The sequence below is a fragment of the Pseudonaja textilis genome, chromosome 11 (genome assembly GCF_049901715.1).
Source record: "Pseudonaja textilis isolate UNSWEBS1 chromosome 11, rPseTex1.2, whole genome shotgun sequence".
NCBI lineage: Eukaryota > Metazoa > Chordata > Lepidosauria > Squamata > Elapidae > Pseudonaja > Pseudonaja textilis.
The window spans coordinates 9,062,751-9,085,851 of record NC_142000.1 but is presented as its reverse complement, the minus strand read 5'-3'; the positions used below and the strand labels follow the sequence as shown (position 1 = coordinate 9,085,851).

Genomic DNA, 23,101 nt, shown 5'->3' with positions numbered 1-23,101 from the left:
TTGCCATTTAACTGCAAGTGTTACAAGACAGAACCAAAAATAATCTCCAGGAAAAAGACAATTGTTTTGCACAGCCCTTGTTCATTTATCTTCTCTAGCTGTTGTTCAGGGTCTTCTTCCAGGTGCAATTTTAAAAAAAGAAGAAGAAGAAAGATCCACAGTGTTTTGACATTTAAGCTGGAGGAAGAAAAAAAAATAACAATTACACCTTTGTTCTGTCTCTCCCAACCATGATCTTGAGCAGAGTGTAGAAAAGGGTACAGGCTGCAGATAAAAGATCAGAGTTGAGTTTCTCTTTGTCTACCCATCCATTCATTTTATTGCTCCAGTCCATCTGTCTTTTAGTGGCTTCCTGATTGTATCAGATGTCACTTTAAGTGCTATTGCTAAATGCCAAAGGATAATTTTGCATAGGACTGTGCTTGCCTTACATTGTTTTGCACTGATTTGTTAAAGGAGCTGGTGGATTTCCGTATTAAGACACAGCTCTAAATATATGAACAATACAGTTCTGCGGAACCTAGGAAGACTACTGCGTGGACATGTATAGGTTGCCTTATTAAAGACTTATTATTCCTGCCTTTCTAAAGTATTATGTAAATCAATTCTGTGATTACAGCTCAGGGTGCTATGCAAACCCCAAAACTGGATTATTAAATAAATCAGAATTAAGTTAACCACAAGTGCAAACATTACCTAAATGAGAATCTCTTCTCTTCTCTGATCCTTTCTCTTGAAGCATGGCTGAAATCTTTCAAGACAAGGCATTCTGAGAAATTGCTCAGGCTTGGTCAGATTCCAGTTTATCAGGGGGTTTTAGTAGATCAATCATCAGGGGATGCTCTGAGAAGACTCTTTGAGTGTAGGAATATTTATCAGATCTGGAAAAAGAATCTGAACTATCTCAAAGGTAATTTTTTACAAACCTGAACATCCTTCAGATATGTGGATTTCAGTATCAGAATTCCTAGCTGCCATAACTATTACTGAGCATTCTGGGTTTTGAAATTCTAGAAGATGCCCACATTAAGGAAATATGGCCTCAGTTGTCGCATACAAACTCTCTGGTTTAAGTTTTTACATTTTGTGGTAGTGCTGATAAAGCTCTTGCTGTAAATGCTGAAGATCTGCTGCTAGTCTATGGCTATTGTTCTAGGTTTTTAGTCAGTATATTTCCTTTTGTCTTGGCCAATTGGATCTATTCAGCCAATGAGAGGTTAATTGATATATCATATCTAAACAAATCATGATTCAGTGTAATATGTGAACCCAAACTGTGTTAATCATGTTATGAGGTCTAAGTACAGGGTAACATATACTTTGTTCAGGTATTTTCCCACGTCATTATAATTGTGCTTTTAAAGTTGTAGTAACATTTCGGCAGAATCTCATCTGCCATCATCAGGCTTCTGTATTGTGTTCGTCTGTGAGTCAGACTTTCACAGCCATTTCTGTTTCAAATTTGGGGCTAGCCATCTGCTGTGCCAGAATGGTTTTCTCTTCATCCGGATTGGTTGGGAGTCTTGGTCTGTGTTTATTGGTCTTGGAGTTTGCTGTGTTCTGCTTGATTGGTGTTTCTAATATCTTCTGTCTGTTTTGTAGCTTTTTTAAAATCTTGATTGGCTGGCAACATTGTGTTTCCTGTATTGGAGGCTTTTAGTGCGGCTTGGCTCTGAGTAAACAAATGGCTATCATTTATTAGGAAGCTAGGTTTCCTCTGGATGCCTGGTTGGGGTGTGTTTGAGCTAGAGTTATCGGGGGAGTCTGTACCCAGGTGCTTGGCTGGCTTGTGGTGTGGAGATTTTTTTGCTTGAGAGTGCAGGCTTCCAGATAATTGACAGTCTGGTGGAATCATCTCTTCTATTCATGCTTTCAATCTTTTTTCAATCTCTATGGCTTCTCTGATAATTCTGTAGCTGGGATTTTCTATAGTGGCTAGGGTTTTGGTGCCATTGAAGTCGATGCTATGACCTGTGGCTTTCATGTGTTAGACTAGTGAGGAAGTGTGGTCCAGCTTTTTTATGGCATTTTTGTGTTCATCTAGGCAGGTACTTATTCTTCTATTGGTCTGTCCATTGTATGTGGCAGGGCATGATGCACAGGGACCTTCATATATGCCTTGGTTTTCCAGGTCAATTTTATCTTTGGGGTTTCTTAGGATGGCTGCTATTTTTCTGTTTTTCTAAATAGCAGTTACTCCAGCAGTTCTCATCTAATTTCATGGAAGAGAACCTGCTTTTCAAATTTCCTTGAGAGGTGATTTTTTAAAGATATTTTTAGACATTTTCAAGTTATCAAAATGGAAAGTCACAACCCGTTTACTCTTCCTTTTGATTTATCTACCATCATCTCACTGCTCCCTTCAATCTGTTCTATACTAAAAGAATTTTCATTTGCCTTTCTTATGTAAACAAGTCAATCTCAGAAGTAGTGAATACATGTAGTTCAAAACTGAATTGTTTGCTGGATTATTGGTATTCTCGAGAGCTTGGCTATTTTTCTGCAGATGTTTTGTTACCAAGCTAGGTAACATGGCAGAGTGAACTTCCAGATGTTGTTGTTGATGGATTCCAGCCTGGTAACTAAACATCTGCAGGAAAATAACCAAGCCCAGAGAATACCAAGAATCCAATAGTGAATCAATCTCCTTAGCCTGTCCCTTACAAACTATAAAATTTATTTAGGAATGTATGAATCTCTGGAAAGATGTGGGTTGAGCCATCTATTAAATGAGGTCTAAATATAAATATGACCTCAGGGAAATGATTCAAAGATGCTATCCTATTGTTTGCACTGAAGCACAATTCAATTATTCATCCAACTTCCATTCATGGGTCAAAAGAGCATCATTTCCTCTTGGATTACTGAAGTATTATGTCTTTATCCTCCTCTTCCTCATGTCTCAACCTTACTTCTTTTGTTAGCAAGTGAAAGGAGGGGGGGGAATGCCTCTACTCCTCCATCAAGTGAATGCATGGAACTTGCCAATGGTTTTGTGATTGCCATGCAGAAATCACCTTGCCATGTACTTCTCTAACAGAACCTTGAGAACAAACCTGATTAAGTTACGGTTTGGAATGAAAGCATTGAACAGATGGATACAGGTCGCTTGGGGCTGCATAGAGGGGTGAATCAGGAATATGTATGAAGGTTGCATTGGGTTTTGAGGACTTGTTTCCCATATGAAAATGCCAGCGCATCTGTCTGTCTGTTGTGGGCTCGAAAAAGAAACGTCACCTGTAATCTAACTCCGATTTGCTGTCACTGGTATCAGGAAATCAAAAAAGGTAAAATAGCATCTGCTATAACATAAGACAGAGCGTTCGCCCTCCCCAAGCCAAGGAGAGTGAGTGGAATGAACAGAGAGAACCAATGTACTAACAGAGAGAACCAAGTACTAATACCACTCTATAAAGCCTTAGTAAGACCACACCTAGAATACTGCATCCAGTTTTGGTCACTACATTATAAAAAAGATGTTGAGACTCTAGAAAAAGCACAGAGAAGAGCAACCAGGAAAATCAGGGGACTGGAGGCTAAAACATACAATGAATGGTTGCAGGAACTGGGCTTGGTAGTAAAGAGAAGGACCAGAGGAGACATGATAGCAGTCTTCCAATATTTGAGGGGCTGCCACAGGGAGGAAGGGGTCCAGCTATTCTCTAAAGCACCCAAAGGCCAGACAAGGAATAATGGAAACTGAACAAGGAGAGATTTAACCTGGAAACAAGGAGAAACTTTCTGACAGTGAGAACAATCAACCAATGGAACAGCTTGCCCTTGGAAATTGTGGGAGCACCATCACTTGAAACTTTCAAGAAGATATTGGACTGCCATTCGTCAGAAATAGTGTAGAGTCTCCTGCTTGGGCAGGGGGTTGGACTAGATGACCTACAAGGTCCCTTCCAACTCTGATTATCTGTTATCTGTTTCTAGCAAGATTGGCAGCTGGAGCTTGATAGACTGTGTGTAGAACAAGACCTGGGGACATCAAGCAGTGTTTTGCAGCTTTGGGAAGAGGCAAAAACACTTAAAAGGAAGATGAAGGTAGCACTAGTCTCTTTGCTGCTGGACTGTGTGGCAAGACATTTGTTTTGTTATTTTTCCTTTGCCAAGGCTGATTATTAATACCTTGAATTCTTCCATCTGTCTGATAATATTTGATGACATACTGACACAACTGATATTAAAGTAATGTCAAAATTGGCCTTCGCTTATTCATAGTTATAGGCCGGATAAGTACAGGGAGTAATGTTTTCAGTGCTGTCATAACAGTCACCAAACAAAACAGTTATTAAGCAAGGATTATCTGTGACAGAATACTATGGTCCAGGATTAACAGCTGCAAAAGTAAACATTTCATATGTAATCCAGGAGTTCCTTACCAGCTCATTGGCCGTGATGACGACCAGAAACTCTGATCTTGAAGCTACAAGATCCTCCTAAAGTTTATTCAAAACATAACCTTTGATCCCCAATGACATTTGATCTACCCACTTGAGCTGGACATCATGTATAAAAGTCTTGTCCCTATTATAGTCTTATTCCCTCAGGACGTATTTATTGGCTCTAACAGTTGCAGAAGCAGCATCTTTGGTTCTATAAATACCATGAATGTTGTACACATACTTGGTAATTTCAAAGGGATGGCCAGCATTCTAAAAATACAAATATAAGGTTATGTCTCAAAATACTCTAATCAGTATGTGACAAAGACAGTGTGAGGCTCTATATGAAGATAATGCTGAATCATCTGCAAATGATGGTTGGATTAGAAGCATCCTGCATGCAATTGGCCTACGAGCTTGTTACTTGATCTGATTTGTTTGTTAATGTATTAATGAACATATCTAAGGCAATAAAGGGTTGCCTTTTTAAGTCTGGTGGTCAACCTTGCAAATATTATATGGCATTATATTATGCATTTGTACCACAGGCAATCTGAAACAATAGTCAGTAATTTTGAAACTTATGGAGGGACATGCACAAAATGTTATTTTTACTTCCAGAACAAGTAAGCTCACTTGCAAATAAATAAGTAGCAGGGGTATAACCGAATGGTTTTCTGTAACCTGTAGTCATTGCTGAAGGGGGAATTCTGTCTTTAAGAAATTGTCAGAGAACCTTTTTTCTAAAGGAATTGTCAATTTCTTTGCCCACAAATATGAGAAAGAATTTGAGATGTAACTTGCGTCCATTTCTAATTTGTTAGTGATGATAATTGTGTCAGGGGAGAGGTACAGTAGATGTGTCCCATGGTTTTAAATTACATTGTCATCCATTAGGTCAAAAGTTCTAATCAAGGATGAATTCTCAGTATTCTTTTCAAATACAGCTGCATGTGAAAAATGCAAATCCTTGCTGTTATTCCTTAACATGACCACATGATAGCAGCCTAGGAAAACCAAAGACTTTTATCCTTAAGCTGGAATGACAGTGAATGTTTTAACTTTAGTTTTTTCCTGTTATACAGTAGAGGGCAGCAAACGAATGGACGGGAAACAGGTACAATGGTCTCACACATAGGTAGTCTTCTACTTACGAACCCAAAATTTCTGTTGCTAAGGTGAGACATTTGTTAAGTGAACTTTGTCCCTGTTTTATGACCTTTCTTGGCCCAGTTGTTAAGTGAATCACTGCATTTGTTAAGAGGATCTGGAATTCCCGTTGATTTTGCTTGTCTGAAGGTTGCAAAAAGTGATCACAAGGCCATGGGAAATTTATACAACCATCATACATACTTGCCAGTTGCCAAGCATCTGGATTTTGATCACGTGACCACGGGGATGCTGCAACAGTCGCAAGTGTGAAAAACTATCATAAGTCACTTTTTTTCCAGTGCCGTTGTAACTTTGAACAGTCACTAATTGAACTATTGTAAGTCAAGGACTGCCTGTACTAAGTTGAAAGGAAAAAATCAAATATTTGAGGAAAATCAGCATGTTTTCAACTTGAAATATAATATCTTAGGACTATCTGTATTGATCTCCCTATATATATATTGGTCCACATATTTATTTAATATCCTCTTGCTTGTATATTGCTGTTTTACCTTAGCAATCAAAGCAGACTATACAAAACTTTAGTACATAAGAGTAATGATGTTGACACATGGATATGACAGGGACATATGCAAGTTTATATAAAAATTTGAAAGGAACAAATGTTATTTCCTTGGATCCTTATTGTAGCTCCACTCAGTATACCTACTAATTCATTAATGAATCTCTTACAATGAGTTACGAAAAATTAACTCCTTAACTTCAAAATTTAAGGAAGGTCTTCTTACACTGGAATTTCTTAAGAATATTAATAATTGAATCCAATTATTCCTCCAGAGAATACAACTTTCATAATTTCTTATGTCTCATTAAGGAACACTAAGCAGGAGGTCATATCTGGACTTTCAGTGAATAGTGAATAGGGTCATAACTAAGAAGAAGGCATGACCATCATATTAATTTAATTTAATTACTCCCCGAAGTCTCCTATAAAATTTTCAAAAGCTTTCTAAGCTGTACTAAAAGTCTCTACAACAGACTTTTTTGTTTTTTCCCCTACCTTATTCTCAGAGTATTTGAAGAGTTGCTTAAAAGCTTTGATTTGGCTGTTAAAGGTGACCAAGAGCATTATTGGCAACTATTCTTTGTTAAATATTTTTAAATCACTCCAAAACTGTCTAGCTGCCCTTACTGAAAAATGCCAAAAGGAACTCCTTCCTTGTGTTTTTCTGTGGAATTTTAAATATGGAAAACCAAGGAGGATGTGGTAATCTGGAAAACAGGAACACAGTGAAATGTACTTCTGCACACACCCTATTTTCTCAGTTGAAGGTCACCAGAAGGAAGGAAGGAAGGAAGAAAGGAAGGAAGGAAGGAAGGAAGGAAGGAAGGAAGGAAGGAAGGAAAAGGAAGGAAGGAAGGAAAAGGAAGAAAGGAAAAAAGACAATTTTATTTTCTTTCCCTCCTCTTTCTTTCTCTCTCTCTCTGTCTCCCTTCCTCTCTCCCTCTCTCTCTTGCACATCAGCACAACAAGATACAAGGACAGTTTTTTCCCAAGTGCTATCACTATGCTAAACAACTAATTCCCACAACATTGTCAAATTAACTACCAAGACTCTATTACCATTCTTCTTCTCATCTTTACTAGTACCTATCTCTTCCCACTTATGGCTATATCCATGTTGCTTATATTTTTACAACTTATATTGTTTTTGTTGTTTCCTATTATGATTTTATTGTTTATTAGTAACCTATGTCTATCATCACTAAATGTTGTATCTTATGATTCTTGATTAATATATTTTATTTTTTCTTAATGTACATTGAGAGCATATGCACCAAAGACAAATTCCTTGTAAATCCAATCACACTTGGCCAATAAAGAATTCTATTTTATTCTATTCTATTGTGGTGACCTTCAACTCAGAAAATAGCAGGGTTATGCAGAAGTACATTTCCCCGTATTCCTGTTTTCCAGCTGACTCCTTGATTTTCCATATTTAAAATCTGACAGATGAAAGTATTTTCAAAAGCAAATTTTCTTTTATTAAATCAAATGAGAACCTATAGGGAAATATGTAGATTCATTTTTCTGCATAGCATTGATATTGGACATTAGCTTTTTTTTAAAGAAAAAAAAGTTGCACCACTCACAAAAAAACTGCTATTCTTGGCCTTAAAGCTGGTGGATTAATATGAAAAATTAAGCCATGATACTGCAGTTGATTAAACCCTTCTGAGACATCACTTGAGGGAAATGTTTTCTCAGAGGAGTCCTAAAATGTGTTCTCAATCTTCCTCCTCCTTCATTAAAGATGACAAGAGAGCAGCAAGCGAAGCAAATCTTAGACAGAGCTTGAAGTTCAGAAGGTAGCGGCTAAATTGTTGTTTCTAAAGCTATATATTTGGAAGCAGGAGAATTTGCCTGTCAAAGTGGATTAATAATGCATGCTTGGGAGTAAAATCTTTCCCAAGAAAGAAAGAAAAAAAAATTGTCTCCGGGTGGAACAAGGCAAAAGAAATAAAGAGAGCAACCAAAAGGGAGCTTCATTATCTATTTAAAACATTTGGCAGTGGAAAAATCTGGTTATTAGGCTCAAGTGCGTGTTATCATGAAAAATACTCTACTAAAGGGAAGTCTGTGCCTTTGCAAGTGTATCTTGTGGGTAAAACAGAGTGTTCGAAAAGCCTGGCATAATTCCAATCAACATTTGGTTCAGGAAATTTCAAGACAAAAAAAAAATCAAGAAAAGACATGTATGAAAAACCAGCCTCAAGAATAACAAACTTTTTCAGCTTCTCTCTAACCAACTCAAGAAATGAGAAACGGCTACCATCTCAAAATCAGAGAAAGCAGGGTAATTAAGTAATTTCAGAAGAAGGAAAATATGGGATGTTATCAAAGAGATAAGAGCCTGCAATCTTAATTCTATCTTTTTTTAAACAGACTCGTTTTAATGAGCTGAGAGTTTTGTACACTGCATTCTTAATGGAGGGTTGGATGTTGAGAGTTCACAATCTTCCTTTCCTTTCCTTTCCTTTCCTTTCCTTTCCTTTCCTTTCCTTTCCTTTCCTTTCCTTTCCTTTCCTTTCCTTTCCTTTTTTCCCTTTCCTTTTCCTTCCCTTCCTTTTTCCCTTTCCTTTCCCTTTCCTTCCTTTCCTTTCCCTTCCCTTCATCTTTCCTCTCCTCTCCTATTTTGGTTTTCCTTTTAACTACTTTTCAGCATCAGGGCCATAGTCTCTTTCTTGAGAGAAAGAGGGAACTTGGAATAGTGATTTCAACAACTTCAATTCCTGTCTTTTTCTCTAACATTCATCCAAGCTCCATTTGTATTCTAGTAGTCCAAATCCTCCACTGGAGGCTGGAACAAAGAGGCTTTTAAAGGCAGATCATCTCCATCAATGGCAGCCTCCAAGCTGTAGTTGCCTGCCAAAGAGAAAAACAGGAAGGAAAGTGGCCAAGGCATCACCATAGGAATTGAATTCTAAACTAATCAAGACAGAGAAAAGGAAGTAGAATCAAAGAGTTGGAAGGGACCTGGGTGGTTATCTAGTCCAACCCCCTGCTCGAGCAGTAGAGTCTATTCCAAATATTAGCCTCTACCTAGGATCAAACTCACAGCCTCCTGATTGTGAGGAAAGAGCTCCACCACTAGGACATCGGAGTCCTGCTTATTTTTACACAACATATAATTAAACCTTGGGATTCATTTCCACAAGATATGGAGCTGGCTACCAGCCTAGCTGGCTTCAGAAAACGGGTTGGACCAATTCATGAAAGCCATGGGAACCTGTGCTATTGACCTTGATGACATTGTGATTGCCTCTGCGATAGTCATCTGTTCGGAGATTAGTAGGCTTCTTGTAAAGATGGTTGACTATGATGAAAATGAAATGACAGGCTATCACTAGATAAACCAGGAATCCAATTCAGCAGACCCTATTTATGTCCTTATGACTGAGGTCTCTTACCCCTTCTGTTTGTCTGCCAATGCTGGACAAGACTGTAGATTACAATGCTGTGACCACTATCTTGCTTGTTTCTCACAAATACATACGAAGCTGCTTGAAAGGGGATTTAAGATTTGTCTTACAAATTTCTGCCATCAGAAACATAATGTGCATCAGGCTTACATTAATATTCTACCTTCTGCATCGTTTCAGACTGGTTTATAGAATTTATTCAAAGAAGTAGATGAATGGGTTGATTGGATTCACTGAACTGAGTCAATTCAATCACCTTCTTCTATATATCTGTGCATACATTTAATTATTGGAATGGATGGAACTGGAGGAATAGAGGTGGAGATTTGTCCCAATCAATTCAGACTTCTGGATTCAGTTAATTGTATGAATCGGTCTGAGCAGTCAAACTGGACAGAGCTTTCAAACTGAATTATAACTCTGTATTCTTTTTTCATACCTCCCGTTTCTAGAATTGTATTCTTTTTTCCTTTGTGAGGAGCGATTTTCAAATTTTAAAAGTTCTTCAAATGACTATCAAGATTCTGGAGGTAGAGGTAGATATCAGGAGGACTTTTAGATAACCAAGGCGAGATCCAACCTAGAATTAAGGAGACATTTCCTGACAGTGAGAACAATTAACCAGTGGAACAGCTTGCCTCCAGAAATTGTGGGTACTCCATCATCGAAGAAGAGACTGGACAGTTATTTGTCTGAAACAGCAATAGCACTTAGACTTATATACCACTTTATAGTACTTTACAGCCCTCTCTAAGCGGTTTACAGAGTCAGCAACAATCTGGGTCCTCATTTTACCCACCTCGGAAGGATGGAGTCAACCTTGAGCCTGCAGTACAGCACTCTAACTACTGTGCCACCAAGGCCCTGGTATGGTGTCTCCTGCTTGAGCACGGGATTGGGTTAGAAGGCCTTCAAGATCCCTCCCAACTCTGCTAATCTGCATCTAGAAAAAAATGGCTGAAATTTTAAAAAGAGAAATGCGGATGACAAATTAAAAGGCTGACTTAGATACTTTATCCTATTATATTTATCAAAGAGGCTTGTTAAAACCTTAAAGTACTCTGTGTGATGAGACAAAAAAGAAATGAAGATAATTAAAATCCTACAACAAAATTGAACGAACGTTGAAGAAAAAGTGATCTAGTCAAAGGACGTGGAAATTCTGGAAATGTTATATATAACTCACCACATTGATAGATGTGTAATTTTAAGATTTTTTTTTTTTTCAGGAAAAAAAAACCCTCTAGTATTTTAGAAATTGACAAGGGAGAAAAAAAAGCCAGTTATAATAAAGTGGGAAGAAGAACACTTTATGCACGACTATATTTAAGAAATCTGAGCTTCTAGGTGTGGTTTTGTGTATACCAGTTACACTTCCACTAAACATTGTTGGTTTGGATAATAATAGCTGTGCTTTATTTTTAAGAATAAACTTGCATGGTTATTTGTTCTTTAAAGTACTGGTGACACTCCCTTCCATGTATACACAGCATCAGCTGCAGAAAACAGGGCCACAAAGTAAGGTTTCACAATTTAAGGCAAGGCACGATCCCTACTTGTGGGATATGTAATTACAGTGGTGTTCTTTGAATGGTTGCCTTGAAAGTTAAATGCCAATTAATGAATGCCAAATTTGAAGGGTGTGGCAGAGATGATAGAGGGGATTGGGGTTTGGTTGTTCAAGAAGCCAGAGACACAAATGAACACATCACAATTTTTTTTTTTAAAAAAATAGATAAATTGAAAAAGACAATTTGGGCTCTCCCTCAGTACAGATTTTTATGGGAGGGGGATGGATAACATCCTATATATAGGAGCAGAAGAGAGGGTGGAGTAAAGAGAGTTATAAGTCTGGAGTCATTATGTTGTCACAAACAATCCAAGTCCAACCCCCCCTTGAATTCCATTGACTCTTATCTAGCACCAATTTAGTACAGGCTGTTAGTTGACTAGATTCTTGTGTATAAGCTTCAGCAATAAATCCTTTAAACCACAACTTCATGTATGCATCTGATTCTTTGTTCCTGACATTATGGGAGGGTGTAGAAATGGGCTCCCTATTTTTGCCACAATTGCAAAAAATGTATTGTCAGGCTTTCTAATTCCTAATTGCCCAGGAAGGCTGACATATATATATTTGTGTGTGTTTCTATTAGTCTGTAAAGTGACTTTTTACTAACTCTCTTTCATGGAGATGGCAATTAAACACACACACACACACACACACACACACACACAACTTGAGATATCACCAAGGATTCAGAAATAAAGACAGATCCCGAACAATTAATAGACAATGGAAGAGACAACCATTGTCCGTCTTTAATTTCAAACTCATTTGATTTTTTTTTTTAAGTTGCATCTTAGTAGCTTCATCCTGAAGTTTTCAACTTCCTTTGCCCCAAGGGGTTTCTTCTACCATGGTAGAAAAAGTAGGGCACTTTGGCGATTGCAATATGTCTTCATAGAAGATTCAGTGGGTTTTCAGCCATGTCCCAGAAAAACCAGGCAGTTACAGAGAAAGGTTCACATACTTCACAAAGCTATAATGTGGTTTATTTGGTTTTGGCTTTCTAAAGGAAAGCAAAATGTATAAGGCAGGGCCGCATGTTGTCCTCCATTTGTAGCCCTATTATAGCCGTGTTCTTTTCACTCTATGTGATCTTGTGGCCAAACTGTTCATTTGTCTGCCTTAGTTTGTGTCTTTGGGTCCATGTTATCCCTTCAAAGAATATGTGGTTCTCCCAAAAAAATGTTGCATTGCTTTTCTTTGGGTTTAAGGTGAAACCCCATGTTTTCCATGGGAGAAATTTAATATCTATAAATATCCATATATTTGCCTTGAAAGAACAAAACTATTATCATCCCAAAGAAGACATGTTAAGCAAAAGTTTATACCCACCCATTTGAGAGAAACCTCTATTATCAGCTCCCTCGTGTTAATACAGTTTATTCAGTAGAAGTTATGGATTACAGCTTGTTTGTAAGCTTCAGAAGTTTCATTTATTAAGCCTGGAGCCAATGTTCTTGCTTCAGCTATTATTTAAAAGATTTGTTTTAAGTTTTAAAAATACATGTAGCTTCATTGCTTCAAAGCAATGTGCCGGTTTCCAATCTTATCTTCCTCCCCAAATATGCTATGAGCAGCTATCGTCTACTTCTTCCTTTAGAAGAACCATCAACTTTCCCACCCACCAAAAGGAGATAATGAGAGATAATCTGATAATTCTGGGGAGCAGTCTCAGCAGTCTTATAGTAAATTTGACTGGCTACACCCAGCATTGCAGCTCTTGGGTGAGAACACCTTGATGTCCTCTGCAGTAAGTAGCAATAGCGCTTAAGACTGCTTCACAGTGCTTTGCAGCCCTCTCTGAGCAGCTTACAGAGTCAGCATCTTTTCCCCCAACAATTTGGGTCATCATTTTATTGACCTTGGAAGGATGGAAGGCTGAGTCAACCTTGAGCTTCTCAGAATTGAACACCTGGAGTGAGTAGTGAGTTAGCCTGCAATACCGCATTCCAACCACTGTGCCACCACAGCTCATACAAATCAGACAGTTGGTAATGCAAGTTTTAAAAACTTATCAAAGGGAGATCCTCCAGAGCAATAGGCCAGAACACTAGAAAATTCTATATACTGGTTCAAATACAGAGCAAAAGCAAAAGGCACAAAGATCTGAAATTGTCTGGGAGGTGGCCTAATATAACCCTAGGTGCTAGCAAAGTTTGATGAAAGATGTTACTGTCCTATCAAGAAGATAAGCTAATCATCTTTGTTCAGTTCTTCATTGCTGCTGGTTTGTTCATGGACTGGGCAACCTGTCAGAATCCCACTCTCATTATCTGAATTGGGTCTTATTTATTCAAGCTCTTTATCGCTTGAGGCTGTAATAGATATATGAGTACAACAACAGATAAATTCAAGTATTGTAGGGTTGAAATGAGGGGTCCTTGGTGTTCTCTGAGCTCTTAGCTAGACTAGCACTGATGATGTTACCTAGTTTGGGTAATGAAAACATCTGTAAGAAAACAACCAAACTCAGAGAACACCGAGGATCCCTCCTATGTGATTGCCTTCTGGCTTTACAGTCTGGTCTGCCTCTTTAGTCTCAAAGAGATCAGCAAGACCTCCGCACCATGATACGTTCTTGAAATTGGAATATGTTTCTGTCAAACATGTGTGACCTAGAGTACCTTCTTGTACAATTTCATTATCTACTTTCATTAGCCATCCAGTCATCCACCTTTAGCTTCTGTTAATAAGATAGACATTGTGCTCTTTGTGGGTCATTTAAACTAGATAATGTTCCTCAGTTTTGTAGTTAACACTCTTGTCTTCTACTAATTGGTAGCCTGAAGTGGGTAATTCAGAGACCAAACAGTGATACTCTCTAAACAGGATGATTAAACCATCCCTTTTTAATGAGTTTCTTACAATGAATTTATTTATTAAAGGTGCACAATTTCCAACAAAAATTATGACAAAGATACTCCAGAAGAACTGACTGTTAGTTTGATTTATCACTAGCTTTCAAAATGATGGAGTAAGGGGCATAATCTTGAATATGCTTTCCTCACCTCTTGAGAAGTTTGATGAAGTTCATGAGTTTAAAAAAAATGAACTGGCTTTCCTAATTTGGTAGAAAATATAGAAGCACTGCTGAAACTTAAAAATTAATGCAAGGGAACATAAAATGGTGGCTTGCTATGCTTATTGGAAGATGAGTAGATGATTTTTGAGTCCTACATTCATTTGAAAGGAAGATAACCCTGAATTTTCCCTCAAAAAAAAAAAAGAATAGAAAAAAGAAAAATAAGAAACACAGATTTTTTTTAAAGAAATCCCAAGACATACCTAGCTGGTAATCTGCATCATAAGAGGGTCATTGAAGTACTTGGAGGTTTATCTGTGTCTTCAAGGTCATCTCAGTACTACAGGAACCAGGAACAATACTCAGATGAGAACACAAATAAATCTCCAAGTGCCTCAATGACCTGCTAAAAGGATGCAAATGACCAGCTGTCTGCAAGGAATATAAATCCTTCCATTCCCCACTATCCTGTCAGAGCTGAAGAAGCTTCTTGGATGAGAAGTGAAACCTCTTCAAAAGAAAAAACAGAAAAGTTCCGTTGCCTCCTGAAAAAGCACCTTTGGGATATCAGTTTGTAGCTTCCTCCCAGGCAAAGCAGCTAAAAATAAGAGAGGCAAATCTGGGGACAAATGGGGTAAAGTAAAGGATACCTGCCTAGAGAAGAAAGTGTGGAGATTTTAGAAGGGGAGATAGAAATAAGACAAGAAAAACAAAGAGTTAAATTCATAAAACGCATCTCATTCTAAAAAAAAAAGGCTAATCTTGATACTCATCTTCAAAGAAAGTCAGGTTTTTCAGCAGCCGTGATCTTTGTAGTCAGTTGCACAAATTCCTTTGTTTTTAACAAGTTATTTCTAAGAAAATCTAAAAATGACCATCTCTCCCTCCCTGCCCAACCATTTAAAGATAATTATTTGGGGAAACAACTCATTTATGCCCAATGATGTATTTTTAACTGCACTTATAGAGCTGTTTTACTTGAATCTACATTGGCTAAAGATTACCCTAAATAAGGCATTAACTGTGTGTATGCAATTACGTGCCCTTTTTGTGCATGAAGCAATAGAGCCACATACTGTAGTAGTATCTGCATCATTAAGGGGAATTTAATGTTTTAAGGAGCTGCTGATACAGTTCTACAGAGGAATTATTGAGTCTGTCATCTGCACCTCTATAATTGTCTGATTTGGTTCTGCAACTGAACAAGACAGACACAGACTTCAGAGAGTAATTAGGACTGCAGAAAAAACAATTGCCACCAACCGGCCTTCCATTAGGATCTGTATACTGCATGAGCCAAAAAAGGGGCTGTGAAAATATTTACAGACCTCTCACATCCTGGACACAAACTGTTTCAACTTCTGCCCTCAAAATGACACTGTAGAACACTGCACACCAGAACAACTAGACACAAGGACAGTTTTCCCCCAAAAGCCATCACTTTGCTAAATAAATAATTCCCTCCAACTATTTACAAAGTCTGCATTACTATTACTATTAATCTTCTCATCACTCCTTATCACCCATCCCCTCCCACTTGTGATTGTATGACTGTAACTTTGTTACTTGTAACCTAACAATTTTTTATTGAGTGTTTCCTAGTATGATTTGATTGCTTATTGTACCATATGACTATCATTAAATGTCATACCTTATGATTCTCGACTCTTGACGAATGTATCTTTTCTTTTATGTACACTGAGAGCATTTGCACCAAGACAAATTCCTTATGTATCCAATCACACTTGGCCAATAAATAATTCTATTCTATTCTATTCTATTCTATTCTATTCTATTCTATTCTATTCTATTCTATTCTATTCTATTCTATTCTATTCTACTTTTGTGCATGAAGCAATAGAGCCACATTCTGTATTAGTCTCTGGGCCAGAGAAATGAGTTGAGGGGAATTTTCTTTTCTTTCCTTACATTTTAACAACAAAAAAATCTGTTTCTGAAATTTCTATTAGTATTTCAAACAAAGCTTCCTTGATGTCATTGGGAGGTTGTTTTTTTTTAATGAAATGCAAACGGCAGTTTCAAATAAAATTTGTAATCAGGACAATGAAGGAGAAAAAAAAACGATGAACTTTCCCTTCCCAGAGGTCTGCTAAGTTCCACTCACAGAATAGCAGTTAACCTCCCACTGTGTTTGGCTTCAAAACTGTAATGTCGACCCAATGTGGAATTTCATGATTACCCCTTTAACTTTAAATAGAATCTAAGAAATCAAGAGCGTTTTGATTTGCTCTGTGTGGTGATAATTAATTAACTACATATGGGAGGGTTGAAGGCTGAAAGGAATACTAAGTAACCCTGATTAGTGAAATTGGTTAAGTTTGTTTAGCACACTTTTTCCCCCTTAAGCTAAATTATAACCTTTTTGGTGGCAAGTAATAAATAGTTTGTCTATAAACCAATATGGTTGGAGGCTAAATAAGGAAGGAAGGAAGGGCATGGTTTCCCCAGAGCTGTGGCTTCCTGACCATGTTCTGAGGCCAAAAAAGAAAGAAAAAAATGCAACCCATCATGAATATTGGAACAACTATATCAGCGGAGAACTCAAAAAAGCCATCAATGTGTGGAAATGAACTATTCTTTGCCTAGAGATCAATGGGGGAACTATTAAAAATCTTATCAAATTTTCAAAATGTGCTCACAAATGAGCAGGTTTAATACAGACAACTCTCAGCTAACAACCACAATTGAGCTCCAAATTCATGTTGCTTGGTGAAACATTTGTTTAAGTGAGATTTGACCCCATTTTACGAACTTTCTTGCCACAGTTAAGTGAATCACTGCCGTGGTTAAGCTTAGTAACACGGTTGTTAAATGAATCTGGATTCCCTATTGACTTTGCTTGTTAGAAGGTTGCTAAAAGTGATCGTGTGACTCCGGGACACTGCAACTGTCGTAAATATGAATTAGATGCAGCATCAAGGATTAGCTATGCAAAATACTGGAAAAATGAGAATACCAGAGGTGGTATTCAGCTGGTTTTGACCAGTTCTGGAGAACCGGTAGTGGAAATTTTGAGTAGTTTGGAGAACTGGTAAATTCCACCTCTGACTGGCCCCTCACCCATTTATTATCTGCCTTCCAAGTCCCAGCTGATTGGCTGGGTCTTCTTTGGTTGCCTTGCTCAGGAGAACGGAACTGGAAAGCAGGTTAGTGAGTGGGGAGGGAATGGAGATTTTGCAGTATCCTTCCCCTGCCATGCCACCAAGACAGACCCACAGAACCAATAGTAAAAAAAATTAAATCCCACCACTGGAGAATACCCCATCAGATGAGGAGGTAATCAGGAAAATCCTAGAATGTGCCGAGATGGACAGATTAGCCTTAAAAATAAAAGAAAAAGAAGACTCACAATATTACTTGATATGGAATAGATCTGATGAGTGGTTAAAGTTAGAGGGAGAAAAACGATGAATGTTTTTATTAAAAACAGAGATGGTGTATATAACTATAATCTCTATAAGCACTAAAAATATGAATGAGTTAAACATAAAGAAAAAATGTATTTGTGTTATTATATTATGATTAGTAGTAGTAGTAAATGAGAAGATATATTTTATAGTATTAGCTATGGTTTTTGTTTCTTGTAAATGGTATACTCTGATAAAATGCTGTAGTCAACAATGTTTATGAATAAAACTTAATAAAAACATAAAAAAATAAAAATATGAGTCAGATGCCAGGTGTTCTGAATTCTGATCATGTGACCATGGGGATGCTACAATGGTCATAAGTGTGAAAAACGATCATAAGTCTCATTTTTCAGTGCCATTGTAAATTCGAATAGTCACTGAACAAACTGTTATAAGTCAAGGAAGGGCTGCACTGAAGTAGTGCCCCAAATGGGTCCCAACCCGACACAGGCTGGTAGGAGATCCAATTAGTAAACTTGCTATTTTTTCACTGACTGACATTTTTCAGTTAGCCCGATGATTCGAGTTGAATTATTAAACCTTCATATTAAGCCTTCATGATTTGGAAAGGCTTTTGACCTGAGAAAAATTGAATGACTCAGTTTTTTTTTTTTTTTTGAAGCAAGTTGGAATGATCAACCCAAGCAATGGTCTGAATCAAACCATTGCTCTCGTCTGAATAGGTCTGAAACCAGCTTGCAAACCTTAGCAAAGACTTTAAGAGGGTGAAGGGGAGGAAACAAGAGACATACCTTGGTGGAATCGTAGAGAAACAAGATGTACTACAGGGAGTTAAATCTGGATCTGTTTAACAGAAATCGTATCCCTCAGAGAAGTTTGGCTGAATAGTGAAGATGCTTGAACAAGCCATGCATTCTTCACTCACATTCATAATATATGTGTTATTGTTAACAGACTGAAATACAAAAAAAGTAGGAAAAAAAGCACTACATTTAGATTTAGAAAAATAATTTAAAAAAAGATAAATTGCTTTCTAATCATACTTCCAAGCACTCCCTTCCATTTATATCACCAACTTCTAACCATTGTTTAAATATTTAAGCTTTGCATTAAAGATTAAGTAATGATTGCTGGTTTCTATTTAAGTCTTAGAAACCATATTGCAGATGTCTAAGTCTGCCTTGCTGTGATATATTTTACACAAGAGAGTCGATCCTGCTTCAATTTGGGTAAAAAAAATATGTTGTGGACATTTTACTATCAATTTTGCCATTGTAGCTTAGTCTCCAATCTTGTATATAGTAGCTAAAGTATCTCTTTTCCAATTGGTTTAAAATATGGCTTATTAATGGTGTGACATGGGACTGCAACATGAAAAAGTGCCATGATTTGATATTCTATGAAACAACCAATATGTCGTGAGATCTGGTTTGAACTTCTTCATCAACAGACCGAAACCTTGTCTCTGTGAGGCTTCGATCTGTGCTCGCCGCTAGAGTGCCCCGAGCTGGCTGGTTTCGGGGTTAAGCCACCCCATAGAGGTGGTGAAGAAGGGGGAGACTGCCATATCTCTCCTCCCCAGCTGGCCATTACTCCCTTTCCTGAAGGCGGTTGCAGTGGTGGTCCGAAATGGCCACCTCAAAGAAGAACTCAACTGGAAAAGAATGTGCAGGAGGAAGATAAGAAAAGAAAGTTTTTGGATGAACGGGTCGAACTGGAAAAACAACAGTGTAAGGTACCCTGGAATTTGAATTATAAAGAACAACATTGTTCCCAAAGAAGACTTTGAAGCTGCGAATGAGAGAGGGAAGGGAAAGGTTGTATTTTTATATTAGAAATAGAAATGAACTTTGAAAATATGAAACGTGTGATTAAAATGATAGATAAAATACTCATTGTAATGTAATGGAATGTTTAATAAATAAATGAAATAAAGAGAATGAGAGAATGAAATTAGGAAAGGAGGGGAACATTTTAATTATTATAAATGTGTTATAAAAATTTAAGTGAAGAGGAATATGAAAGAAACATGAAAAAATTATCGAAATATTATAAGTGTTCCTAGAAGTATGATATCCTATTGAAAAGGAATGTTAAAGATGTCAAAGATTATAACTAACATTAATGATAGAGCTGAATTGGAATAGAATAAGTATTTTATTTGTTGTTGTTATATATATATATATATTTTCTCCTTAAGAACTTAGTGCGTATTTTAAGAATGTACCAAGCAGAATTCGACTGGAAGTTATGTGTTATATTGAATGTTATAATTGTAAAGGCATAAATTAAAGTTTAAATAAGAGTTAAATGGATAAAAATTAAAAGATACAAAGGTGTCATACTCCAATTAGTAACTACAGGGGAAAAAATTGCTTAATGAGAAAAGAAAATATGAAATTGAAACAGGACAGACAAAAGTATAAATATGATGACTAGAAAGGTATTGAAACTTAGAATATATATTATATATATATAATATATAATTATTTATATATATATATATATATATATATATATATATATATATATATATATATATATATATATATTTGAATTTAGAAAGGAATGAGAAAATTAAAAGTAAGATTGAGAAAACTAAGGGAAAAATTATTGAGAAAATGTTAAAATAGTAATAAGATATGGAATAGAACACAAAGATGAATATGAAAATGAATTTTGTCTGAATGGAGAAGTGATAATCCGGGACCATGCTATTCTCAAAAAAAGAATTTTTACTTGTATTATGTTTTATGAAAACCCAAATAAATTTTATATATATATAAAATAAAACAACCAGTATGTCAAGCTTCCAAGTAATATGTTCCCGAATGAACATCCATTAAAACATAGCTACATATATGTCAACTTTGGGGTCAATACAGTAAGTCTGAAAAAGCACAAGATCACAGATATGCAAAAAACATCGAGTACAGCTTCCATAGTTTATTCAAGATTTGTACAGGTACCAAAAACATAATGGAATAGAGTATTTTTATTACAACTTATAAAACAATTAAATAGTACAATTTATGCTTTAAGTTTGTTCATTTTTTCCCCTTTTACATCACAATCTATACTTCTATGCAACATTTCTTTGCATTGCCATCAGTTACTTGGGTAGCCATTGATAAAATTAAAAAGAAGGGACAGCTATGCATTAATAAATTAATATTTTTACATCAAATAATAAAATATGACAGTTGTAGAACAAAATTAGTCAACATCTTCTCTCTCATTTTAAAATGTTCAGGAAAGTCTACTTAGACCTCAAGATTGTTGGAATAATCATTTTTTAATGCATCACATTTCATGTTGTTCCTTGCAAAAAAGGAACTGCTAATTTTGACTGACCACTTTCTGACATTAATGTTGACATGTCTAATTTTAGATCAGAAATGATAGTTTGGAGAGCCATAAATCTGAACTACATTCTTCCAGGGATGATGTGGGATTGGCTGGAAAGAGGACAAAAATGTCCAGTGTAGCCATGCCCCAGAAAATTACATCAAAATATAAGGTTCTTTAGCTGTATTGGTTTTACCAAAGACATCTTCTTGTAGTCTAGTTTACCATTTGAGCATTCAAAATATATTCTTTCCATATTAGATACAAGTTGTTTCTACTTATTCCTCGAATGGTGAATCCACTAATATCAGTTGAATGGCAAAAATGGGCTGTGACTGTATTTATGGGCCAACTGTCCTAGATCAAATGGGGAAAAATATTTTCCAGCAGAGAAACACAAGTGTACAGGACCATCAGTTTGACTAACTAATGCAAAACTCTTTTTTCTGATACAAAGAAAACACAGAATTTTATTTTATTAAAAAACAAACAAACAGGCAGCTATCCTTGGCTCAGTTGTCATGTTCATCAACATCTTTTAAGAACAGGTTTCTGACTTACCATGGTACACTTAATAGCTGTATTTGCACAACACTTAAACAGATCACTGAATGGTATGGTAAGTTTATGGTTTAACTTGTTCCATAAAGAGGTTGGGTTTGTATAATGTGGCAAATAATATAAAGAACACAAGATAAGGACAAAATTAACCAGACATAGCATGTTACCATATCTGAATGCAGTTGGTAGATCTTTAAATAACCTGTTTAAAGTGTTATACAAAAATAGCCAGTGCATTTAATCCTTGAGCCTATAAATCTGTAACTGTGTTTGTGTTTAGCACGACTGAACATAGAAAAATGCAAGTTCGTTTCCTGGCCCTGCTCATATAAATGAATCCATAAAGAAATAAATTTCTTTCAAGCGGTTTGCAGATGGAATGGATAAAAGAAAAAATATAACTATTTGTCTGCATAAAAGTTCAAGTAATTGCAGTTTGCATTTATGTTTGAATTCAGCAAGATCAGTGAAATGATTTAATGAATTTCATGCAATTCCTACTATTTCAGCAATTTCCTTCTCATTTCTTTTAATGTTTGGATGAGAAAAGGTCTGGTTTTTACAAGGGACACCCAAGTTCTGAAACAACTTCAGCAAAAAATCAACTTCAATGTTGAATGTAAACAAGAAGATGGTGGAATTTTTGAATGCCTGTCAATGTGAGTGATAACAAGGCAAAGCCCATATGTAAGAAGTTCACACAGAATGAAATTCTACTTTGCTCGTACAACACAGAAATGCTACTTTGTTGGAAGAATATCCCAAGGCATGCCAGCCCATTCAAGTGGCTAGTACACTATGACCGATTTATTGCTAAACATGGAAAGAATAACACAAAAAAGCAAGGAATTCTATTTTGATATAGCCCTTAGTTTCCTAGCAGCACCTGAAATAGAAAAGCACCTTTAGTTTTGTTTGTACAGTATAGTGTTTGTCTAGATATCACACCTCTGTTGTGTTTTAGCAATTCGCAGTCTCAGCAGCCACTGTTGTAATAAGCCTAAAGGACATTCTCTTTCTTACAAAGATCTCTGCTGACAAACATCACATTAGCTAACATGTCTCCATAGTATGTTCTACTTCCCTATTTTTAGGCTCTTGGTAAAAAAGGTTGGACCACTGTGCCAAACTTGCCAATCCAGTGGGGTTGGGATCAGCTTTAGCCATGAAGAGATTCTCAATTTTATACCATCCTATTTTCAAAATCCAATCCTTGAAGATTCTTCGTAAGGTTTACCACTGTGATTACGGATCCATGTTAGAAAGTTACCTTTTTCCTTGATAATTTGGGCGACATTTAGTTCTGGAAAACTCAGTCTTGTCAAAACAGAATCAACCAGTTGAAGCCTCAGCCTGACATGTTCAAATCAGTTCTTCCACGTGCATGATTTGCAGCACTGTTTGCCATAAAATTTATGATTGCAGACACCGTGTTGAGGAACCAGGTGGCACCAAGCAAAGAAGTCCACACAAGAAGGATCATCTGTTTTGATGAAATGACAGACAGTATATTTAGTGTACAATTCAAATGAAACACAATTAATATTTCATTCTGTGTGTTGTATAGCCTTCACATTCTATCAGATTAAAAAAAATGATGAGAAATATTTGATAATGTTTCAGGGAGTTTGGATATGCAACAAAGCTGTTTTCTGTGGACTTACTTGCTAGAAAAAAGCTATAATCCAAGAGTTTGTGAAATTAGTATTTTGCATTATATGTT

At 36.6% G+C, this 23,101-nt stretch overlaps 1 protein-coding gene across 7 annotated transcripts in view; it reads right to left on the bottom strand.

Annotated features, from left to right (window-relative positions):
• Nucleotides 1-20,391: 20,391 nt before the first annotated feature.
• Nucleotides 20,392-23,101, bottom strand: part of ADAMTS18 (ADAM metallopeptidase with thrombospondin type 1 motif 18) — a 94,635-nt gene continuing 91,925 nt past the window's right edge. For 6 of the 7 annotated variants that reach the window (XM_087940569.1, XM_026714165.2, XM_087940570.1 and 3 more), the window contains one exon: nucleotides 20,392-22,861. In XM_087940569.1, coding sequence (XP_087796695.1) covers nucleotides 22,746-22,861 — 116 coding nt within the window. In that variant the 3' untranslated portion in view covers nucleotides 20,392-22,745. The remainder of the gene's footprint in view (nucleotides 22,862-23,101) is intronic. The other variant, XM_087940567.1, reaches the window with a different exon arrangement.